We start from the raw sequence: 20,900 nt of genomic DNA on the forward strand, positions 1-20,900 counted from the left end.
AGGACTGGGGCAAAGGAAGCCAAAACAGTGTCAGAGACGAACAAGTCACTAGGATGGCGAGCACAGACACACTTCCCTTAGTGCTGTAGGTTGCCCACCGGGTCTGTGGGGGGCCTTTTGTTTTCGGGTCCGGGGAGGACTCCCCACGAGAGGGGACGTCCCGCGAGTGGCCCATCAGTCGGTTATTAAACAGTTTCTCTGAAAAGCGCTGCACAGTTCCCGGGCACGCAAGACGCGAGCCTCGGAAGCGCGCCGGCGAGAGTAACGAACCCCCGGCGGAAGCTGAGGAGACCGAAGGGCGGGGGGGGCGGGGAAGCGGCGGGAGCCCGCGGAGGAGACCGGGAGCGGGAGGCGGAGGCAAGGAGGCCGGGAGAGGGTGCGGAGTCGAGGGGCGGCTCGGAGGACGAGGGGCGGGAACCTGGAGAGCCTGGAAGAGGAGGAGGGAAGGAGGAGCATCGCGAGCTTCCCGCCCGCGCTCCCGGGCGGCTCCGAGCAGGCGCCCTGGCGGTGCCCGCCGTCTCCTTCCCCGCCCGCCGCGGTCGCCAGGGTACAGGCTCGCGTCCGGTGGCCCGCTGGGCCCGTGGCCGTCGCCCTCCCGCCTCCTCGCAGCGCTGCCCGTTTCGCCCTCGGCCACGCCTTCCCCGCCCCGGACGGGCCAGGAGCCCCGGCGGAGGTAACTAAGGGCAGATTCCTGCCGCTTGTGGCCCCAGCCCCCTCCCCGCACGTTGGGCCGCCGGCGTCCGCGGGCTCCTCGGGTCCAACCCGCACCCTAGCGTCTGGCCGGTGCGCGACCTCCCCCCGCCTTCTCCTGCCGCACCCCGTCCCCTCGTCCTTCCCCGCTGCCCTGTCCGGGCCCTTGCCTCTCCCTCGGCCTGCCCCAGCCTCCCCGCGTCGCTCTTGCGCCGCAGCATCCGCAGGCTGACGGAGGCGCGGGAGCTCCGGGGTCGGGTCGCCCTCCGGCCGGCGCGGGACGAACTCCGGTCCGCGCCAGCCCTGGGCGGGGACCCCCTCCTGGTCGTCCACCCCTGTGCGTCCCCGTGGTCACCGCACTGAGCACCTCGCGGGGGAGACGGCGGCTGTCCCCGCCAAGCCTACGCTGCAGGGTCCGGTGGAAAACCCCAGAGGGGTCTCTGGACATGACCTGATGACCTGTGCGGGGTGGTCGTGGCGAAAACTTCTGTTTGCTTTTCTTTGGTATGAATTGAGCACTGGTGAATGAATGGACCCGATTTCTTAGACTCTTTTTCTCGGGAAATTGTGTTCTCCAGTGTGTTCTGAATAAACGTACTTTTTTAGGGTAGACTTAACCATATTTTCCCTCCTAACATACCTTGTGTGATTGAATTTCTTTTTTATTTCTTTCTTCCGTTAGTTAATTGTACTTGTTTCATGATGTTATCTGTAGCTTTAGTGTTTCGAGTGCCAGTTCACCATGAGGCAGAAATAATCTTTGCCACCTAACAGGAGGTGAGAACATCTTTTATAGTTACGACAGGTGAAAGACCATCCATCATCAAATCCTGTAGGGCTGTCTTCACATCTTGAGCTTTTTATCCTTTACATTTTAGTTGCGAGGCTTATCTATGGCGATACATCTGGAGTATTTTAAAGCAAATTCCTGGCATAAATACTTAGGTGTATACTGTGTCTCTCCTATCTAGGAGACGTAAGGACATTAACCACCCCCCCCCAAAACTCAGAATTACCACATACTCCCCAAAATAACATTAATTCCTCAATAACATCTAATACCCTGTCATATTCCAATCTCCTCTTTTTTTTGAATTTGAAATTCAGGTTTACAGAAAAATTACAAGAATAATACTAAGGAATTCCTGTACTCTTACCCAGTTGAACCCTTTGTTTATATTTTGCCCATGCTTTTTTCTTTTCTTTATACTTGTGCACACACATTGTTTTTTCTGAACTATTTGAGAATGGCTTGCATGCGTCATGCCTCTTACCACTTTTACATAAGTACATTTACCAAATTCAGGAAATTTAATTACTTTTATCTGTGCTATAATCCATATTTCTAGTTCTGTCAGTTGTCACAATAATATCCTTTATAATAAATTTTCTAGTACAAGATACAGTTCAGTTTATTTTATTTCTTTTTTTTTTTTTTTAACGTTTATTTATTTTTGAGACAGAGATAGACAGAGCATGAACGGGGGAGGGTCACAGAGAGAGGGAGACACAGGATCTGAAGCAGGCTCCAGGCTCTGAGCTGTCAGCACAGAGCCCGTCGCGGGCTGGAACTCATGGACGGCGAGATCATGACCCGAGCCGAAGTTGGACGCTTAACCCACCGAGCCACCCAGGCGCCCCAGTTTATTTTATTTCATTTAGTTGCCTTATATTGTTTATCTTCCTTAACTTGGAGTGTTCTTGAGCCTTTGTTTCTCATGATATTGATATTTTTAAGGAATAAGAGCCCATTTATATCATATTCTTCGATATGAGTTTCCTCATGAATAGAGTTAGGTTTGAATTTTTTGGTTGGAATACTATAGAAGTAATGTCATGTCTTCACATTATCACAATCAGAGGAGCATGTGTCCCTCTTACAGGTTAAGATGTTATCCCTTTTTTCCACTCTCATTTTTTTTCTATTAACAGTTATTTTCTCCTTATTTTCCAATTAAGTACAGTTGACCTTTAAACCACATGGGTGTTAGAGGTGCCACCCCCTCCCCCCAAGCAGTTGAAAGTCTGCTGAATCCCAAAATACTGAACTAATAGTATACTGTTGACCATGCCTTACCAATAACAAAAATGACACATATTTTGTATCTTGTGTGAATTATATAATGTATTCTTAAGGCTAGAGAAAAGAAAATTGTATTAATAAAATCATAAGGAAGAGAAAACACATTTGGAGTACTATATTAGATTTATTGAAAAAATCTGTGTATAAGTGGACCTGTATAGTTCAAACCTCTGTTCAAGGGTCAGCTGTAATTTGTGGGGAAATACCTCTAGATTGTGTGTGTGTGTATATATGTATATGTTTTATATATGTTTTATAAAAATATATATATTATATATTTTATATTTATATTTGAGAGAGAGAGAGAACCTTAAGGAGGCTCCACACCCAGCCTGGAACCCAACACGGGGCTCAATCCCATGACCCTGGGATCATGACCTACCTGAAATCAAGAGTCAGACCCTCAACCGAGAGAGCCATCCAGGTGCCCCAGTACCTCTAGATTATATAAATATCTTGTTCCTTATCAGAATCCTCCCCCTCCCTCTGCCTGATTTAGCATCCATTGATGGTTCTTTCCTAAATTAGTTTTTACTATGATAGTTTTTTTTTTTTAAACGTTTATTTATTATTGAGAGACAGAGAGAGAAAGAACATGAGCATGGGGGGGTGGGCAGAGAGAGAGGAAGAGACACAGAATCTGAAACAGGCTCCAGGCTCTGAGCTGTCAGCACAGAGCCCGATGCGGGGCTCGAACCCACAAACCTGGCGAGATCATGACCTGAGCCGAAGTTGGATGCTTAACCAACTGAGCCACCCAGGCGCCCCTACTATGATAGTTTTAAAATAGTGGTTTTCCACATCTACCCTTGAATCAGTGTGGCCTCATTTATTCTTTTTTTTTTTTTTTTTTTTTTTTTTTGAGAAACTCGTTATTTTATTTTGTATAAACAGAGGAAGGGAGGAAAGTTTTAAACTTCAAACTTTGTTCAGCATGTGTGCAGTTAGTATCCACAAAAACACTCTCATTTATTCTTCTTTCTTTCTTTCTTTCTTTTTTTTTTTTGTGGGGCGGGGAGAGAGAGGCAGAGGCAGAGGGAGAAGGAGAGAGAAAATCTCAAGCAGGCTCCATGCCTAGTGCAGAGTCTGACTCGATCATACCATGGTGAGATACAATCTGAGCCAATATCAAGAGTTGGATGCTTAACTGACTGAGCCACCCAGGTGCCCCATATTTTTTATTTAATAGATTGTAACCTGTTGCTCATCTTCTTTGATGCTGAGAGTCTCAAATTTGGGGGATTTGGCCCTTCAATCTTGATCCTGTTTCTTTTGACATGTCTCTATCATATGTTTGTTTCCTTAACTTTGGAACAAAAAAATGTTCCAGGTCCATCTGTTTCCTTTTCTATCCCTGCCCTGAAATCAGCTGTTTTTTCAAGGAGTCCTGGTTTCTTTTACTGAGGAATGGTGTTTCTTTTTGGTTTAGAAACCAAAATCTGGGTGCTAGGTTTGCTCATTGCTACTGGAATATCATTGCTCTTAGCCTCTTTTAGAGGACAGAGCTAGAAATCATGAGTTTTTATACAGATACTTCCAATTATAATCTAGCCTCTTAGGGCTTTTCTTTACCTTTCCCCATTCCCCATTCTATAATTGTTTCCCCTTCTTCAATGAGAATGCTGGCTCCCATCAACAGCTGTGTGTGTGTGTGTATGTGTGTGTGTGTGTGTGTGTGTGTGTGTGTGTGTGTGTCATACACATATGTATGCACAAACATACACATATATGTATGCATATGTTCATTTGCTCAGCCCTAAATACACAAAAAGTAGCTTCATAATTTTTGTATTTATACCCCTAGGGAAAACAACCAAGAAGAATTTGACATTTGTTTGTTGTTCTTTTTATCTTCAGTTTGAGAGCATATCGTCAAAATATTCTGTTTAAAAGTTATTTGGGGGTGCCTGCGTGGCTCAGATGGTTAAGCCTCCGACTTCAGCTCAGGTCATGGTCTTGCATTTCATGGGTCTGAGCCCCACGTCAGGCTCTGGGCTGACAGCTCAGAGCCTGGAACCTGCTTTGGATTCTGTCTCCCTCTCTCTCTGCCCCTCCCCTGCTCATGCTCTGTCTCTCTCAAAAAAATAAAAAAAAAAAAGTTACTTGAATTGATCCTTTTTTTCTTCATTGGGGTTATTTTACTTATTTGAAATATAGTCAGATTTGTTTCTCTTTGTATTTTTATGTACCCCCTCCATTCTTGTTTTTACTAATATGATTCTAGAAATCAAAACTATACAAAAAGGTATATTAAGAAGTATCCCTCTCTTTCTAGCCTTTCCACTTTGTCACCCTCCCCCCAGTGGAAGTTAGTTATTAGCCTGTTAATTTTTGTTTTCTTTTTCTTTTTACAAAATTAAATGATGCATATGTTATTTTCATCTCTTTACATATAAGGTAGTATACTAGGTATACTCTTTTTTTTAAGTAGGCACCACACCAGTATGGGGCTTGAAGTCATGACCCCAAGATCAAGATCAAGATCAAGAGTTGCTTGCTCTACCAACTGAGCCAGCCAGGTGCCCCTATGTATATTCCTTTGCACTTTACTTTTTTCAATTAGCAATATATTCTAGAAATCAGAGAGATCTTCCTTATTCTTTTTTTTTTTTTTTTTTTTTTTTTTTTTTGAGAGAGAGAGGGAGAGTGCAAGCAGAGGTGGGGAGGGAGAGAGAGAGAGAGAATGAATGAATGAGAGAGAATATCCCAAGCAGGGTCCATGCTCAGTGCAAAACCTGACTCCGGGCTTGAACCTACAACCCTGGAACCATGACCTGAGCTGAAATTAAGAGTTGGGTGCACAACCAACTGAGCCATTCTGGCGCCCCTAGACCTTCCTTATTCTTTTGGCAGCTGCTGAATATCTATTTCTAACTGGTTTATTTGAATTAAAGTCCAAAATAGATCTTCGTATATTACATTTGGTTATTATGTCTCTTAACGTTACCCCATATATGCATATCTATATCTATGTAATACATATATAAGCTTCTCCCTCTCCCCTGTAAAATTTTTTTTAATGTTTATTTATTTTTTAAGAGAGACAGCAGGGGATGGGGAGAGAGAGAAGGGGACAGAGGGTCCAGAGCAGGCTCTGCACTGGCAGCAGAGAGCCTGATGGTGGGGCTTGAACTCATGAACTGTGAAATCATGACCTGAGCCAAAGGCAAATGCTTAACTGACCGAGCCACCCAGGTGCCCCACTCCTTCCCCCCGTTAAAATACCATTTATTTGTTGAACCAACTGCATCATTTATCCTATAGCATTTTTTACATTATGAATTTGGTTGATTTTATTTTCCTGGTGTATTTAATATGTTCCTTTATTTTCTTTATTTCTTGTTCATTGATGTTTAGAGTCAGACAGATTAAGGTTCAGTTTAAAATTTTTATCTTTTAAAGAATATTTCATAGATGGTTCTGTGTACCTCCTATCTATGTAGCAACATATCAGGAGGGATATAATGTCTTTGTCTCACAGTAACTTTAAAAAAATTTTTTTTTTTAAATTTTGAGAGAGAGAGTGCAAGCAGGGGAGAGATAGAGAGAGAGAGGGTGAGCGAGAATCCCAAGCAGCCTCCACACTGCCAGCTCAGAGCCTGACTCGGGGCTCAAACCCACTGAAATGCAAGACCATGACCTGAGCCAAAATCCAAGAGTCCAGTGCTTAACTGACTGAACCACCCAGGTGCCCCTGTCTCATAGTAATTTTAAGATTTATTAGTGAGTGTAGGCCATGTCAGTTCATCTGTTACAGATGAACTACTTTCACCTAATAGTTTTAGCAACCACTGATACTGTTGACTAGACCTATTATTTCATTAGGAGCTACAAATGATGCTTTTCTGATAAAATCATTCCTATTGCTTTTGGTTCACTTTTTTAAATAATTTATTTATAATTTTAGTTATATTTAAAATTTATAAAAATAGTGTCTCAGGAAGTAGTCATTTAGATTTTTAGAGTTCTGAGTAATTGAAAAACATAATGTTACAGTATAAAATATGAGGTTGGCTAACATCTTAATAGGTCCTCTTTGCTGTACTTGGATAGTTTTTCTTTTAAAGCTTATTTTATTAAAAAGTTCAGCTACTTTCTTTTTAAAGATCTTTAATCATACCAAATAAATTCAACTATTTTGGAATTCGTAAACTAAATAGAATTAGAAATATAGAATTAAAAAAAATTTTTTTTGAGGGAGAAAAAGCACAAATAGGGGAGGGCGGGGCGGGGAGCGGACAGAGGATATGAACCAGGCTTGTGCTGACAGCAGTGAGCCCAGTGCGGGACTTGAACTCATGCACTGGAAGGTCATAACCTGAGTCAAAGTTGGTCACTGAACCAACTGAGCAACCCCGGTGCCCCAGGAATATAGAATTAAAAAAAAAAATTTTTTTTTTACATTTATTTATTTTCGAGAGAGAGCAAGCACGAGTCGGGGAGGGGCAGAGAGAGAGAGACGGAGACACAGAATCCGAAGCAGGCTCCGGTCTCTGAGCTATCAGCACAGAGCCCGAGGCAGGGCCTGAACCCACAAACCGTGAGATCATGACCTGAGCTGAAGTCAGGCGCTCAACCGAATGAGCCACCCTAGAGCCCCAGGAATATAGAATTTTTTAAAAAGGAGGAAAGAATATGGTTAATGATTGAATACAGTCCAGACCGATGACCAAATTACATCATTGTTCAAGATTTCACAATTTTGAGAATTAAAAAAAATTAATTTGTAACAGAAACTTCCAGGAAAATTGCATATATAGTACAAAGAACTTTTTTTCACAAACCATTTGAGAGTGACCAACTGATTGATGTTCCCTTACCTCTGAATATTTTAGTGTGTATTTTCTGCAAACAAGGACATTCACCTCCAAAATTGGAAGACACCACATCAAAATCAAAATTAGCATTCATACATTACAACCATATCGTCCTCAGTTTCTCTTTCTATTTAAGTTTTGCCTGTTGCCAATATTGTCTTTTATCATGAAAAGATACTCATTGCAATTTATTTAGTTACCAGGTTTTCCACTTCGGACCAGTTTCTTTTTTTTTCTTTCTTTCTTTTTTTTTTAAATTTAGAGAGAGAGACTATGCAGTGGGGGAGAGGGTCAGAGGGAGAGAGAGAATCTTAAGTTCCATGCTCAGTGGAGCCTGATGTGGGGCTCAGTCCCATGACCCGGGATCACGACGTTAGCCAAAATCAAGAGTCAGACGCTCAACCAGTTGAGCCACCCAGGCATCCTGGGACCAGTTTCTTGATCTTTTTCCTGACTTTCATACCCTTGAAACTTTTCAAGGTTTTTGAAAGTTTTCAGATCAGTTATTTTGTAGAATGTCCCTTAACTTGGGTTTTCCTGATATTTCCTTGTGATTAGATTCAGGTTATGTGTCTTTAGCACAGATGCCACAGAAATTTTTCTCATTTTACCTATTAGGTGATACATGATTTCCAGTTGTCCCATTTCTGATAATTTTCATTTTGATCACTGGATTAAATGGAGTCTGCCTGGCTTTTTCATCATAAAGTTACTCTTTTTTTGTAACTAATGAGTACCTTATAGGGTATTTTTATACTTTATAACAATGTAAATATGCCATTTTTATGAAATGTTCAATTTATTTGTTTACTTATTCATAATTCTATGGATTCATGGTTTTCTATTTTATTCTATGGATTTTAAGTCCGTTGCCGTAATATGTTTTGATCCTCCAGCTGTTTTCAGTTTGGTCAGTGGGATCCTTTTCAGTGTGACTTCTGTGTTTCTCTCTGTTTGGGCTCCAGCACACTGTGCCAGACTGTCATGTCATACTGTGTGAACATCCTCCCAGGATTCTCCCAAGAATGGATTATGTTTTCCTCACCCTGCTTGGGCTCTGACAAACTCTTCTTGGCTTCCACTGCAACTATCTCCATACCCAGCATGGGTACTTGCTAACGCATCTTCACTACATGTTTTCTTGGGGCTTCATCTTTATGTGGGCTAGTTTGGACTTTATTACAGCTCGATGGCTCAGGGTGGTTTGTTTATATGGCGATTGAAGGCTTCAAGAGTGTAATTACTCCAGGGGGTAAGGTAGAAGCTATAATTGCTTTTTATGATTGAGCCTTGGGAAATGTATAACATCACTTCCATTTTACTCTTGGTTAGAATAACTAAAATCTCACCCACTTTTAAGGGATGAGGGAGGCATGGGGCAGAGCTCTCAATGAGAGAAGTGTCAAAGTCATAGTTGAGGAAGAGAATGTAGGATGGGAGATACTGTTGTGGCCATCTTTGGGAAATACAACCTATGGCACTGAGAAAAGCATATCACATAGAAACTTCATTGTCAAGATCTTTTCCTAGTTTATTTTTATCTTCATAGCCCGAGAAACAACTTGTGAAAAAAGCAAATACATTTTGCTTGACTATTCAAGACATAAGATGAGATACTGAATGCATTCTTTATATCTTACCTTAAAAAGACAGTTAACTTGAGCTGATGAAAAAAGTGATTTACCAAAACTTTGTGAACATTCTAAATTAGAATCCTTGTAAATCTTATGGGCTACTTATTATTATTATTATTTACAGCATCTTGTGACTTTTTACCTAATTGGTCATTGCAAGAAGCATGGAGATAAGATTAGAAGTTTTGACATCAACAAGTATCAAGCAGAAAAAGCCCTGGCCACGAGTCTCCTGGTTAGGACAGGTAGGTTTTTCTTTCTTCATACAATACCAGCTATAATAATGTGTTAAATGTGTACTTTGCCTCTAAGATAGAATGTTCTATGGTCTTTAAAAAAAAAAAAAACAGGGGCGCCTGGGTGGCTCAGTCGGTTAAGCGTCCGACTTCAGCTCAGGTCACGATCTCACGGTCCGTGAGTTCGAGCCCCGCGTTGGGCTCTGGGCTGATGGCTCAGAGCCTGGAGCCTGTTTCCCATTCTGTGTCTCCCTCTCTCTCTCTGCCCCTCCCCTGTTCATGCTCTGTCTCTCTCTGTCTCAAAAATAAATAAACGTTAAAAAAATTTTAAAAAATAAATAAATAAAAAAAACAAAACAAAACACCATCTTTAGCAGGATCACCTCACTGAACAGAGTTTTTTGTGTTTGTGGTTTTTTTTAATTAAAAAAATTTTTTTTAACGTTTGTTATTGAGAGAGAGAGACAAAGTGTGAGCAGGGGAGGGGCAGGAGAGAAGGAGACACAGAATCTGAAGCAGGTTCCAGGCTCTGAGCTATCAGCACAGAGCCTGAGCGGGACTCGAACTCACAGACAGCGAGATCATGACCTGAGCTGAAGTTGGATGCTTAACCGACTGAGCCACCCAGGCGCCCATTTGTTTGTTTGTTTGTTTGTTTGTTTGTTTTTATGTTGAGCAAGTTAGCTTCTCAAGAAAGTTAAATGGTCTGTGTAGAAGAAATACTTTATTTTCAAAAAAAAAAAACTTGTCCTGTTACATTTAAGGTTGAGATGGCAAATATCAAAAGGAATTTTTAAATTTAAATATAATTAACGTGCAATGTTATATTAGGTTTAGGTGTACAACATATCCTATAATTCCATGCATTACTCAGTGCTCATCACAATAAGTACAGTCACCATCTGTCACCATACAACACTATTACAATATTACTGAGTATATACTCTATGCTGTACTTTTCATATCGGTAACATACATTTTATGACTGGAAGTTTGAACTTCTTAATCCCCTTCAACTATTTTGCCCATCTCCCCACTCCTCTCCCCTCTGGCATCTACAAGTTTGTTCTCTGTATTTAAGAGTCTGTTTATTTTGTTGTTGTTCATTTTGATTTTTAGATTCAACATGTAAGTGAAATCATGATATTTGTCTTTCTCTGACTGACTTATTTTACTTAGTATTATACCTTCTAGGTCCATCCATGTTATTGCAAATGGCAAGGTCTCATTCTTTTTTTATCACTGAGTAATATTCCATTTTATACATATCACTTCTTTTTTTTTTTAACTTGTTTTTTTAATGTTTATTTATTTTTGACAGAAAGAACATGAGCCAGGGAGGGGCAGAGAGAGAGGGGGACAGAGGATCTGAAGCAGCCTCTGTACTGACAGCAGAGAGCCTGATGGGGGCTCAGACTCATGAACCTTGAGACTGTGATCTCAGCTGAAGTAGATGCCTAACCAACTGAGCCACCCAGGCGCCCCCTCTTCTTTTTTTTTTTAAGTTTATTTATTTATTTTGAGAGAGAGCGTGTGCACACAAAGTGGGGAAGGGGCAGAGAGAGGGAGGGAGAGAGAATCCCAAGCAGGTTCTCCACTACCTGATGTGGGGCTTGAACTCATGAACTGCAAGATCATGACCTGAGCTGAAATCAGACACTTAACTCACTGAGCCACCCAGATGCCCCTATACCACCACCACCACCACCACCACCACCACCACCTCCTCCTCCTCCTCCTCCTCCTCCTCCTCCTTCTTCTTCTTTTAAGTTATTCATGTATTTTGAGAGAGAGAGAGAGCATGGGAGGGGCAGTGAGAGAGGGAGAGAGAGAATCCCAATTAGGCTCTGTGCTGTCAGTGCGGAGCCTGATGCAGGGCTCGAACTCATGAACCACAAGATCATGATCTGAGCTGCATTCAAGAGCTGGACAATTAACCAAGGAGCCACCAGGTGCCCCATACCACAACTTTATTCATACATCTATTGATAGACACTGGCTTGCTTCCATATCTTGGCTACTATAAATAATGCTGCAATAAACATAGAGGTGTGTATGTCTTTTTTTTTTCAACGTTTTTAATTTATTTTTGGGACAGAGAGAGACAGAGCATGAACGGGGGAGGGGCAGAGAGAGAGGGAGACACAGAATCGGAAACAGGCTCCAGGCTCTGTGTATGTCTTTTTGAATTAGAGTTTTTGTTTTCCTTGGTAAATACCCAGTAGTAGAATTAGTGAATCATATGGTATTTCTATTTTTAATTTTTTGAGGAACCTCCATACTGTTTTGCCAGAGTTGCTGCACCAATTTACATTCCTACCAACAGTGCATAAGTGTTTCTTTTTCTCTATATCCTTGCCAAATACTTGTTATTTCTTTTTTTTTTTAATATTTTATTTGTAAGTACCAATGTGGGGCTCAAACTCACGACCTTGAGACCAAGAGTCCCATGCTCACTGACTGAGCCAGCAAGGTGCCCCTCTTGTCTTTTTGATTCTAGTCATTCTGACAGGTGTAGGATGATATATCTCAGTGTGGTTTTGATGTACTTCCATGATAATATGATATTGAGCATCTTTTCATGTATCTATTGACCTTCTGTATATCTTCTTTAGAAAAATGTCTATTCAGGTCCTCTGCCCGTTTTTAATCGGGTTATTTGGGGTTTTTTGGTGTTGAGTTGTATAATTTCTTTGTATACTTTGGATATTAACCCCTTATTGAACATATCATTTGCAAATATCTTCTCCCATTCAGTAGATTGCCTTTTTGTTGATGGTTTCCTCCTGTGCTGTGCAAAAAATTTTTGTTTTTTGTAACCAAAGGGAATATTTAATCTTCTGAATCCTTTCTTACCGGAACAGTCAGTGGACTGTTTTCTTACCATTGTGATTTTCATGAGTATGCCCTATGCCCCTTAAAACTAGGATAAAGTTGGGCCAGGATACACCAGAAATCCAGGAATACCATTCACAATATATGGAAGAGATTTGTCACCTTAGGGAAATTTAGCAAGCCTATAAAATCCTCTTAGAATAGGTAATAATTATGAAAATTTTAACGATTGGTGTTTTAGTGTTAGTGTCATTTCCTGTGAGAAATTATATCGTTAACTTCCTCTAGTCTCTTCTTTCTTTTTAAAGATGCTGTTTTTTTTTTTTTTTTAAATGTACATTTGAGAGAGAGAGCGTATGGACAAGCAGGGGAGGGGCAGAGAGAGAGCGGGAGAGAGAGAATCCCAAGCAGGCTCCTGATGTCAGCGCAGAACCCAGTAAGGGGCTCAATCTCACACACCATGATATCATGACCTGAGCCAAAATCAAGAGTTGGACACTTAACTGACTGAGCCACCCAGGTGCCCCTAGTGTAAATAATTAAAAAGCTTGCCCATACTACTGATCAAATTCATGAAATTAAACAACATGTAACCCAATTTTGGCTAGCAGAATTGTAAGACACTTTTATGATTAAAAAAAAAATTTTTTTAGTGTTTATTTATCTTTGAGAAAGGGAGAGAGTACGAGCAGGGGAGAGACAGGGACATAGAATCCAAAATAGGCTCTAGGCTCTAAGCTGTCAGCACAGAGCCCAATGCAGGGCTCGAACCCGTGAACCATGAGATTATGACCTGAGCTGAAGTTAGACACCTAACTACTTAAACAACTGAACCACCTAGGGGCCCCAGCACTCTTATAATTTTATCTTATTTATTTTATTATTTTTTTCTTTAATTTTAATTTTTTTTTAAATTTACATCCAAATTAATTAGCATATAGTGCAACAATGATTTCAGGAGTAGATTCCTTAGTGCCTCTTACCCATTTAGCCCATCCCCCCCCCCCCACCACCCCTCCAGTAACCCTCAGTTTGTTCTCCATATTTATGAGTCTCTTCTGTTTTGCCCCCCCTCCCTGTTTTTATATTCTTTTTGTTTCCCTTTCCTTATGTTCATCTGTTTTGTCTCTTATAGTCCTCATATGAGTGAAGTCATATGATACTTGTCTTTCTCTGACTGACTAATTTCACTTAGCATAATACCCTCCAGTTCCATCCATGTAGTTGCAAATGGCAAGATTTCATTGTTTTCGATTGCCGAGTAATCCTCCATTGTATATATACCACATCTTTTTTATCCATTCATTCATCAGTGGGCATTTGGGCTCTTTCCATACTTTGGCTATTGTTGATAGTGCTGCTATAAACATGGGGGTGCATGTGTCCCTTCGAAACAGCACACCTGTATCCCTTGGATAATACCCAGTAGTGCAATTGCTGGGTCATAGGGTAGTTCTATTTTTAGTGTTTTGAGGAACCTCCATACTGTTTTCCAGAGTGGCTGCACCAGCTTGCATTTCCAGTACTCTTATAATTTTAAAGGTCAAAAAGGTCTAGGTGCAGCCATTAGGTCATCTTACCTAGTAATTCTAATAAATATTTTAAGATAGAGTGAAAAATCTCCAGGATACCTAATCAACCTTATTTTCATTTTATGATTTGTGGTACAAATGTATAATCTTTCTTGAATGTCACTTTGTTTTCCTTTCTGGGATAATTTATTTAGATTAGAGGTTGAATTGCCTCCTGGCACCTCTTAAGTGTCATATGTTTCTTCTCATAGGAAAATGAAGCTGTTTTCCTTTTGGATAATAAATTTATAAATGAAATTAATTTGCTCTCTGGAAGAACAAAGAAGAAAATTCCTTGTCTGCAGCCTTTGTTGAAGGATGCTATTGTCCTAACAACATCCAGTAATGGTTAAGTAGTACTGATATTTTCAAAAGGCTGGATTAATTGTATTCATAAAAACTTGGGGTAATATTAAGGGAAATATTAGATTATAACTATTGTATTTCCTTTTTGGAAACAGATGCCTGGCTGGCTGGGGTACTCACTACAGGGGAGCTTTTTCTTTGGAACAAAGATCAAGATTGCTTGAAAACTGTACAGGCAGCTGAAAAGCCTAAGAAAATGATTCAAGCTGCAGTAGGTGGGAATTTTTTATTTGTTTAAATTGGTTTCCTTGATAAATGGGAGGAAAAGAAGATGGAACATTTTCCTATTACTGTTTTAAAAATATCTCTGTATGTGTGCATAAATATATCTGTGTATATATAAATATAAATATATATATATATATATATATACATATATATGTTTTCTTGTATATATGATTTTTTTGATGGTGTTTGTTTTTTACTATTTATGTATTTAGGGAGAGCACACAGGTGAGTGGGGGAGGGGCAAAGAGAGGGAGAGGGAGAGGGGGAGAGAGAGAGAGAGAGAGAGAGAGAGAGAGAGAGAGAGAGAGAATATGAATCTTAAGCAGGCTCCATGCTCAATGCAGAGCCCAATGCAGGACTCGAACCCACAAACCATGAGATCGTGGCCTGAACTGAAATCAAGAGTTGGTCATTTAACTGACTGAGCCACTCAGGCACCCTGATGGTGTTTATTTGTGATACTTAGATTCATCTTGAAGAAAAGTCTGGCTTGCCTAACATATCTGATAACAGGGGGTTCCTAATATCACATGACAAGTACATGGTAAATATTATTATTTGTACTTTTAATTTATTAGTAGTGCCTTAGTTTTATCCTGAATGGAAATGAAACATCATTTAGGTGTCTTATTGTCAGGATAGATAAATGATGTACTTTCTGGGAGGAATTCAGACTTCACAGGTTTAATTGCCTTTTTTTTGTTTGTTTGTTTTTTTAAAGCAAGCTCTTTGAGACTGTACTTGTATGTATCTGGAAATGGGAGAAGAGTTCTGCTTATAACTCCTGGATGCATATTTCTTTGGGAATATGTGGAATTCAAGAATATCTTATCTTCTAAAAGCCCTTCATTGGTAGGCCAGTGGTCCCAGATCATACCTGAAGAAGCAGTTCATTTGCCTTCTAATGAAGATAAAGAAGCTGTAGTGCATGCTGTCTTTATAAAAAATGAGGTAAAATCCAAATCAGACAGGGTGTTCTAGAAGATGAGATCTCAGACTGTAAGAACAGGCACTGTTTGTGAAGCTGTTGAGCAGAGTGTGTGATAGCATTGCTGTATATCTTTAATCATCATTAATTGTCACAGTAATTGCAAAGTTATTGTGGAAAAGATATTTTTACATTTCTTGGTCGTATTTTTTAAAATGTTTATTAAAAATAGTTTGAACTCCACCAAAAAACTACACTACAACTGACAGATGAATTCAGTAAAGTCACAGGATATGAGATGAATATACAGAAATCTGTTGCATTTCTCTACACTAGTAATGATGTAGCAGATTAAGAGAATAATTTCATTTATAATTGCACCAAAAATGATAAAACACCTAAGAATAAACCTAACCAAGGAGGTGAAAAATCTGTACTCTAAAAACTATAAAACATTGACGAGAGACATTGAGGGTGTCACAGATGGAAGGATATTCCATGCTCATGGACTGGAAGAACCAATATTTTTAAAATGTCCAAACTACCCAACATAGTCTATAGATTTAATGCAACCCCTGTCAAAATGCCAACATTTTTCAAAGAACTGGAACAAATAACCCACAATTTGTATGGACCCATTAAAGACCCCAAGTAGCCAAAACAGTCTTGAAAAAGAAGGACAAAGCTGGAGATACCACAATTCCAGATTTTAAGTTATACTACAATGCTTAGTAATCAAAACAGTATGGTACTGGCACAAAAATAGACCTACAGCTCAATGGAACAAAATAGACAGCCCAGAAATAAACCCACCTGTATATGGTCAATGAATCTATGATGAAGGAGGCAAGAATATACAGTGGGGAAAAAGTCTCTTCAACAAATGGTGTTGGGAAAACTGGACCACTTTCTTACACCATACTCAAAAATAAGCTCGAAATGGATTAAAGACCTAGATGTGAGACCTGAAGCCATAAAATTCCTGGAAGAAAGCATAGGAAGTACTTTCTTTGACATCAGCCATAGAAACATTTTTCTAGATACATCTCCTCTGGCAAGGGAAACAAAAGCAAAATTAAACTATTGGAACTAGACAAAGATAAGCTTTTGCACAGCGCAGGACGAAACCATCAACAAAACAAAAAGACAATCTACTGAATGGGAGAAGATATTTGCAAATAATATATCCAATAAGGGGTTAATATCCAAAGTATACAAAGAACTTACACAACTCAATATCAAAAAACCACAAATAACCCAATTAAAAAATGGGCAGAGGACCTGTATAGTTATTTTTCTAAAGAAGACAAACATGCATGAAAAGATGCTCAACATCACTCATCATCAGGGAAGTGCAAATCAAGTGCTGAGATACATCACCTTACACCTGTCAGAATGACTAGAATAAAAAAGACAAGAAATGACAAGTATTTGGCAAGGATGTGGAGAAAAAGGAACCCTTATGCACTGTTGGTGGGAATTGGTGCAGCCACCCTGGAAAACAGTGTGGAGTTTCCTCAAAAAATTAAAAGTAGAAATACCATATGATCCACTAATTCTACTACTGGGTATTTGCCCAAGGAAAACAAAAACACTTATTTGAAAAGACATATACACCCCTATGTTTACTACACCATTATATACAGTAGCTAAGATATGGAAGCAAGCCAGTGTCTATCAATAGATGAATGGATAAAGAAGATGTGGTTTATTTTTAAAATGTCATAATTACTTGGTGATAAAGAATAATGAGGTCTTGCCATTTGCAACAACATGGATGGAGCTAGAGGGTATAATGCTAAGTGAAATAAGTCCAATCAGAGAAAGGCAAATACCATGACTTAAAGTACGTGTTGAATCTGAAAGGCAAAAGGAACAGACTCTTAAATACAGAGAACAAACTCTGGTGGTTGCCAGAGGGGAGGTGGGTGAGGGGTGGATGAAATAGATAAAGGGTGTTAAGAGCACACTTACCTTGATAAACACTGAGATGTGTAGAATTGTTGAATCATTATACTGTACACTTGAAACTAATATAACACTGTATGTTAATTATACTTGAATAAAAAAAATGGTTTGACCTTAGAGCTTCCTTTCTCTTTTCCTAGTATTTTCCCTAGTTTTTATTATTTACTTACTTACTTATTTATTTATTTATTTATTTAGGGAGCATGAGCAGGGGGGAGAGGCAGACAGAGAGAGGGAATCCTCAGCAGGCTCCACACTCAAGAGTAGAAACTGAGTGTGATTGCACAACCCTAGGATTATGCCCTGAGCTGAAATCAGAGTCGGATGCCTAACTGACTGAGCCACCCAGATGCCCCAATTTTTATTTATTTTTTAATTTCAGTATAGTTGAGACACAATGTTACATTAGTTTCAGGTATACAACATGATGATTCATGAACTCTTTATGTTATGCTGTGCTTTCCACAAGTGTAGCCACCATCTATCACCATCAAAACTATTATGCCATTGATTGTATGCCCTCTGTTGTACCTTTTATTCCCATGACTTATTTGTTACATAACTAGAAGCCTGTATCTCCCACTCCCCTTCACCCATTTTGTCCACGCCCCTGCCCTGCACCCTACTCCCCTCTGGCAAACATCAGTTTGTTCTCTGTATTTACAAGTGTGATTCTGTACTTTTTCTCCATTTTTAAAATATAACTAGTTTTATAATTTAAAAAGCTAGAATTGGTGATAATTAAGCCATTTAATTACCAGGAAAGAACACATTCATTAACTAAAAAACATTATCAATAGCTGCATGCACTCTTTATATGTATGGACCAACATTTTATTACCCAGTCCACTGTTAGAAATTGCATTTTGAAATTTTTTTTTCCTTTATCTTCTTCCCACCCCTGGGGGTAGTGCCCTAATTTAGATAATAAATAACTATAAAATAAGAGAAGAAAAAATTATAAGAATCCAGTTTCAGCCACAGTAAATTACAGTGTTTTCTTCCTTTTTTAATTTAATTTTTTAAAGTTTAAATAATTTTCAGAGAGAGAGCAAGCATGCATGCGGGGAAGGAGCAGAGAGAGACAATCCTAAGCAGGCTGTGAGCTCAGTGCAGAGCCCAATGTGGGGCTCAAACCCACAAACTGTGAGATCATGACCTGAGCTGAAACTAAGAGTTGGATGCTTGCTTAACTGACTGAGCCACTCAGGCGCCCTTAATTTTTATTAATTTTTTTCAAATTTCTATTTAAATCTAGTTAACATATAGTGCAATATTGGTTTCAGGAGTAGAATTCAGTGACTTATCATTTACATACAACACCCAGTGTTCATAACCAGTGCCCTCTCAAAACCCATTCCCCATTTAGCCCACACCCCACCCACCTCCCTCCATCAACCTTCAGTTCCCTATCTTAAGAGTCTCTTATGGCTTGTTTCCCTCTTTTTTTCTTTTTTTTCCCCCTCCCATATGTTCATCTGTTTAGTTTTTTTGTTTTTTTTTTTTAATGTTTATTTTTTGAGGGAGAGACAGCATGACCCAGGGGAGGGGGCAGAGAGAGAGGGAGACACAGAATCAGAAGTAGGCTCTAGGCTCTGAGCTGTCAACACAGAGCCCAATGTGGGGCTCAAACTCATCAACCACAAGATCATGACCTGAGCTGAAGTCGGATGCCCAACCAACTGAGCCACCCAGGTGCCCCTCATCTGTTTTGTTTCTTAAATTCCACATATGAGTGAAATCATATGGTACTTGTCTTTCTCCGACTGACTTATTTTGCTTAGCATAATACACTCTAGCTCCATCCAAGTCATTGAAAATGTCAAGATTTCATTCTTTTTGATGACCGAGTAATATTCTGTTTTATATGTATATCACACTTACCCATTCATCAGTTGATGGACACTTGGACTCTTTCCATAGTTTGGCTATTGTTGATAATGCTGTTATAAACATTGGGGTGCATGTACCCCTTTGAATCTGTATTTTTGTATCCTTTGGGTAAATACTTAGTAGTGCAATGCTGGGGTGTAGGATAGTTCTATTTTTAACTTTATGAGCAACCTCCATACTGTTTTCTGGGGTGGCTGTGCCAGTTTACATTCCCACCAAGAGTGCAAGAGTGTGCCCCTTTCTCTGCATCCTCGCCAACACCTGTTGTGTTTTGTGTTGTTAATTTTACAACACATTCTGACAGGTGTGAGGTGGTATGTCGTTGTGGTTTTGATTTGTATCTCCCTGGTGATGAGTGATGTTGAGCATCTTTTCATGTGTTTGTTAGCCATCTGGGTGCCTTCTTTGGAAAAATGTCTATTCTTGTCTTCATTGGCGGTGTTTTTTTAATTTTTAAAAATTATGTTTATTTTTGAGAGAGAGTGAGAAAGAGTGTGAGTTAGTGGGGGAGGGGCGGAGAAAGAAAGAATCTGAAGCAGGCTCCAGGCTCTGAGCTGTCAGCACAGAACCTGATGTGGGGCTCGAACCAACAAACCATGGGATCATGACCTGAGCTGAAGTCGGATGCTTAACTGAGCCACCCAGGTGCCCCAGTATGTTTTCTTAAGCCAATAAGCTGCACCTTGATTTCCCATTTGGTCCATGCCCTGGCTCAGAAGTAAATTACTTATTCTTTAGCCTTATGTTAAGAATAAAAATACAAGCAGGATTTCTGTATGTTTCATTTATTTTATTTATGATGAGAATATATGTTTTACATATCTTGGTTTATTTTCAGATTAATTGTATACTAAAGTTTATTAAATTTATCTACAGTTATTTGGAGATTGCTGCTTGTGTTCATTTACTTTTTATTCTGGAGAATGTCTGAAGTTAACATTTCTAGCAATTCGGTGGCATGAGAATGTATTTACACCTGTAAGGTGAGATAAAGGTTTTCTTTTTCCTTATTTTATGTCCCTTTTAAAATATTATTATTTTTTCACCCATAAATACATAAGTTTAATTAAATGAAATGCAAATTTGAACTTTTGAGACCTTACAGATCTATTCTTCCCATAAGTACTGTTGTTATTTTAGTTTTCATTTTAATGTTTTGTTTATTTTTAGAACAAGCAGGGGGAGGGGCAGAGAGGGAGGGAACAGAGGATCAGAAGCAGGTTCTGCAAGGTTTTTCTCATTTTTATTTCCTTTCATGGAATTAAGAACATGTAAAAGGTAAGACAGGCTATGGTCTTGCTTGTATTAAAATTATAGAGATAGGTATTTTGGGAAATAATTGAATTTTAAAAAGGATATAGCTCGAATTTACTACTGTACCTTTTAACTACTCAAGTACTTTTTATTATTTTTTATTTAAATGTTTATTTTGAGAGCAAGAATGTGTGCACATGAGTGGGGGAAGGGCAGAGGGAGAGAGAGAGAATCCCAAGCAGGCTCTGCACTGTCAGTGCAGAGTCCAACTCGGGACTTGATCTCATGAACTGTGAGATCATGACCTGAGTCAAAATCAAGAGTCAGATGCTTAACTGACTGAGCCACCCAGGAGACCTGCTCACATAGTTTTTTTGTTTTTTTTAATGTTTATTTA

The 20,900-nt window shown here is 39.6% G+C and overlaps 1 protein-coding gene across 6 annotated transcripts in view; it reads left to right on the top strand.

Moving 5' to 3' along the window:
* Positions 1-586: 586 nt before the first annotated feature.
* Positions 587-20,900, top strand: part of CPLANE1 (ciliogenesis and planar polarity effector 1) — a 138,975-nt gene continuing 118,661 nt past the window's right edge. For all 6 annotated transcript variants that reach the window (XM_042996319.1, XM_042996351.1, XM_042996355.1 and 3 more), the window contains exons 1-6: positions 587-673; positions 9,349-9,469; positions 14,079-14,214; positions 14,328-14,447; positions 15,182-15,411; positions 20,126-20,232. In XM_042996319.1, coding sequence (XP_042852253.1) covers positions 9,389-9,469; positions 14,079-14,214; positions 14,328-14,447; positions 15,182-15,411; positions 20,126-20,232 — 674 coding nt within the window. In that variant the 5' untranslated portion in view covers positions 587-673; positions 9,349-9,388. The remainder of the gene's footprint in view (positions 674-9,348; positions 9,470-14,078; positions 14,215-14,327; positions 14,448-15,181; positions 15,412-20,125; positions 20,233-20,900) is intronic.

This window comes from Panthera tigris, chromosome A1, assembly GCF_018350195.1.
Source record: "Panthera tigris isolate Pti1 chromosome A1, P.tigris_Pti1_mat1.1, whole genome shotgun sequence".
NCBI classification, from domain to species: Eukaryota; Metazoa; Chordata; class Mammalia; order Carnivora; family Felidae; genus Panthera; species Panthera tigris.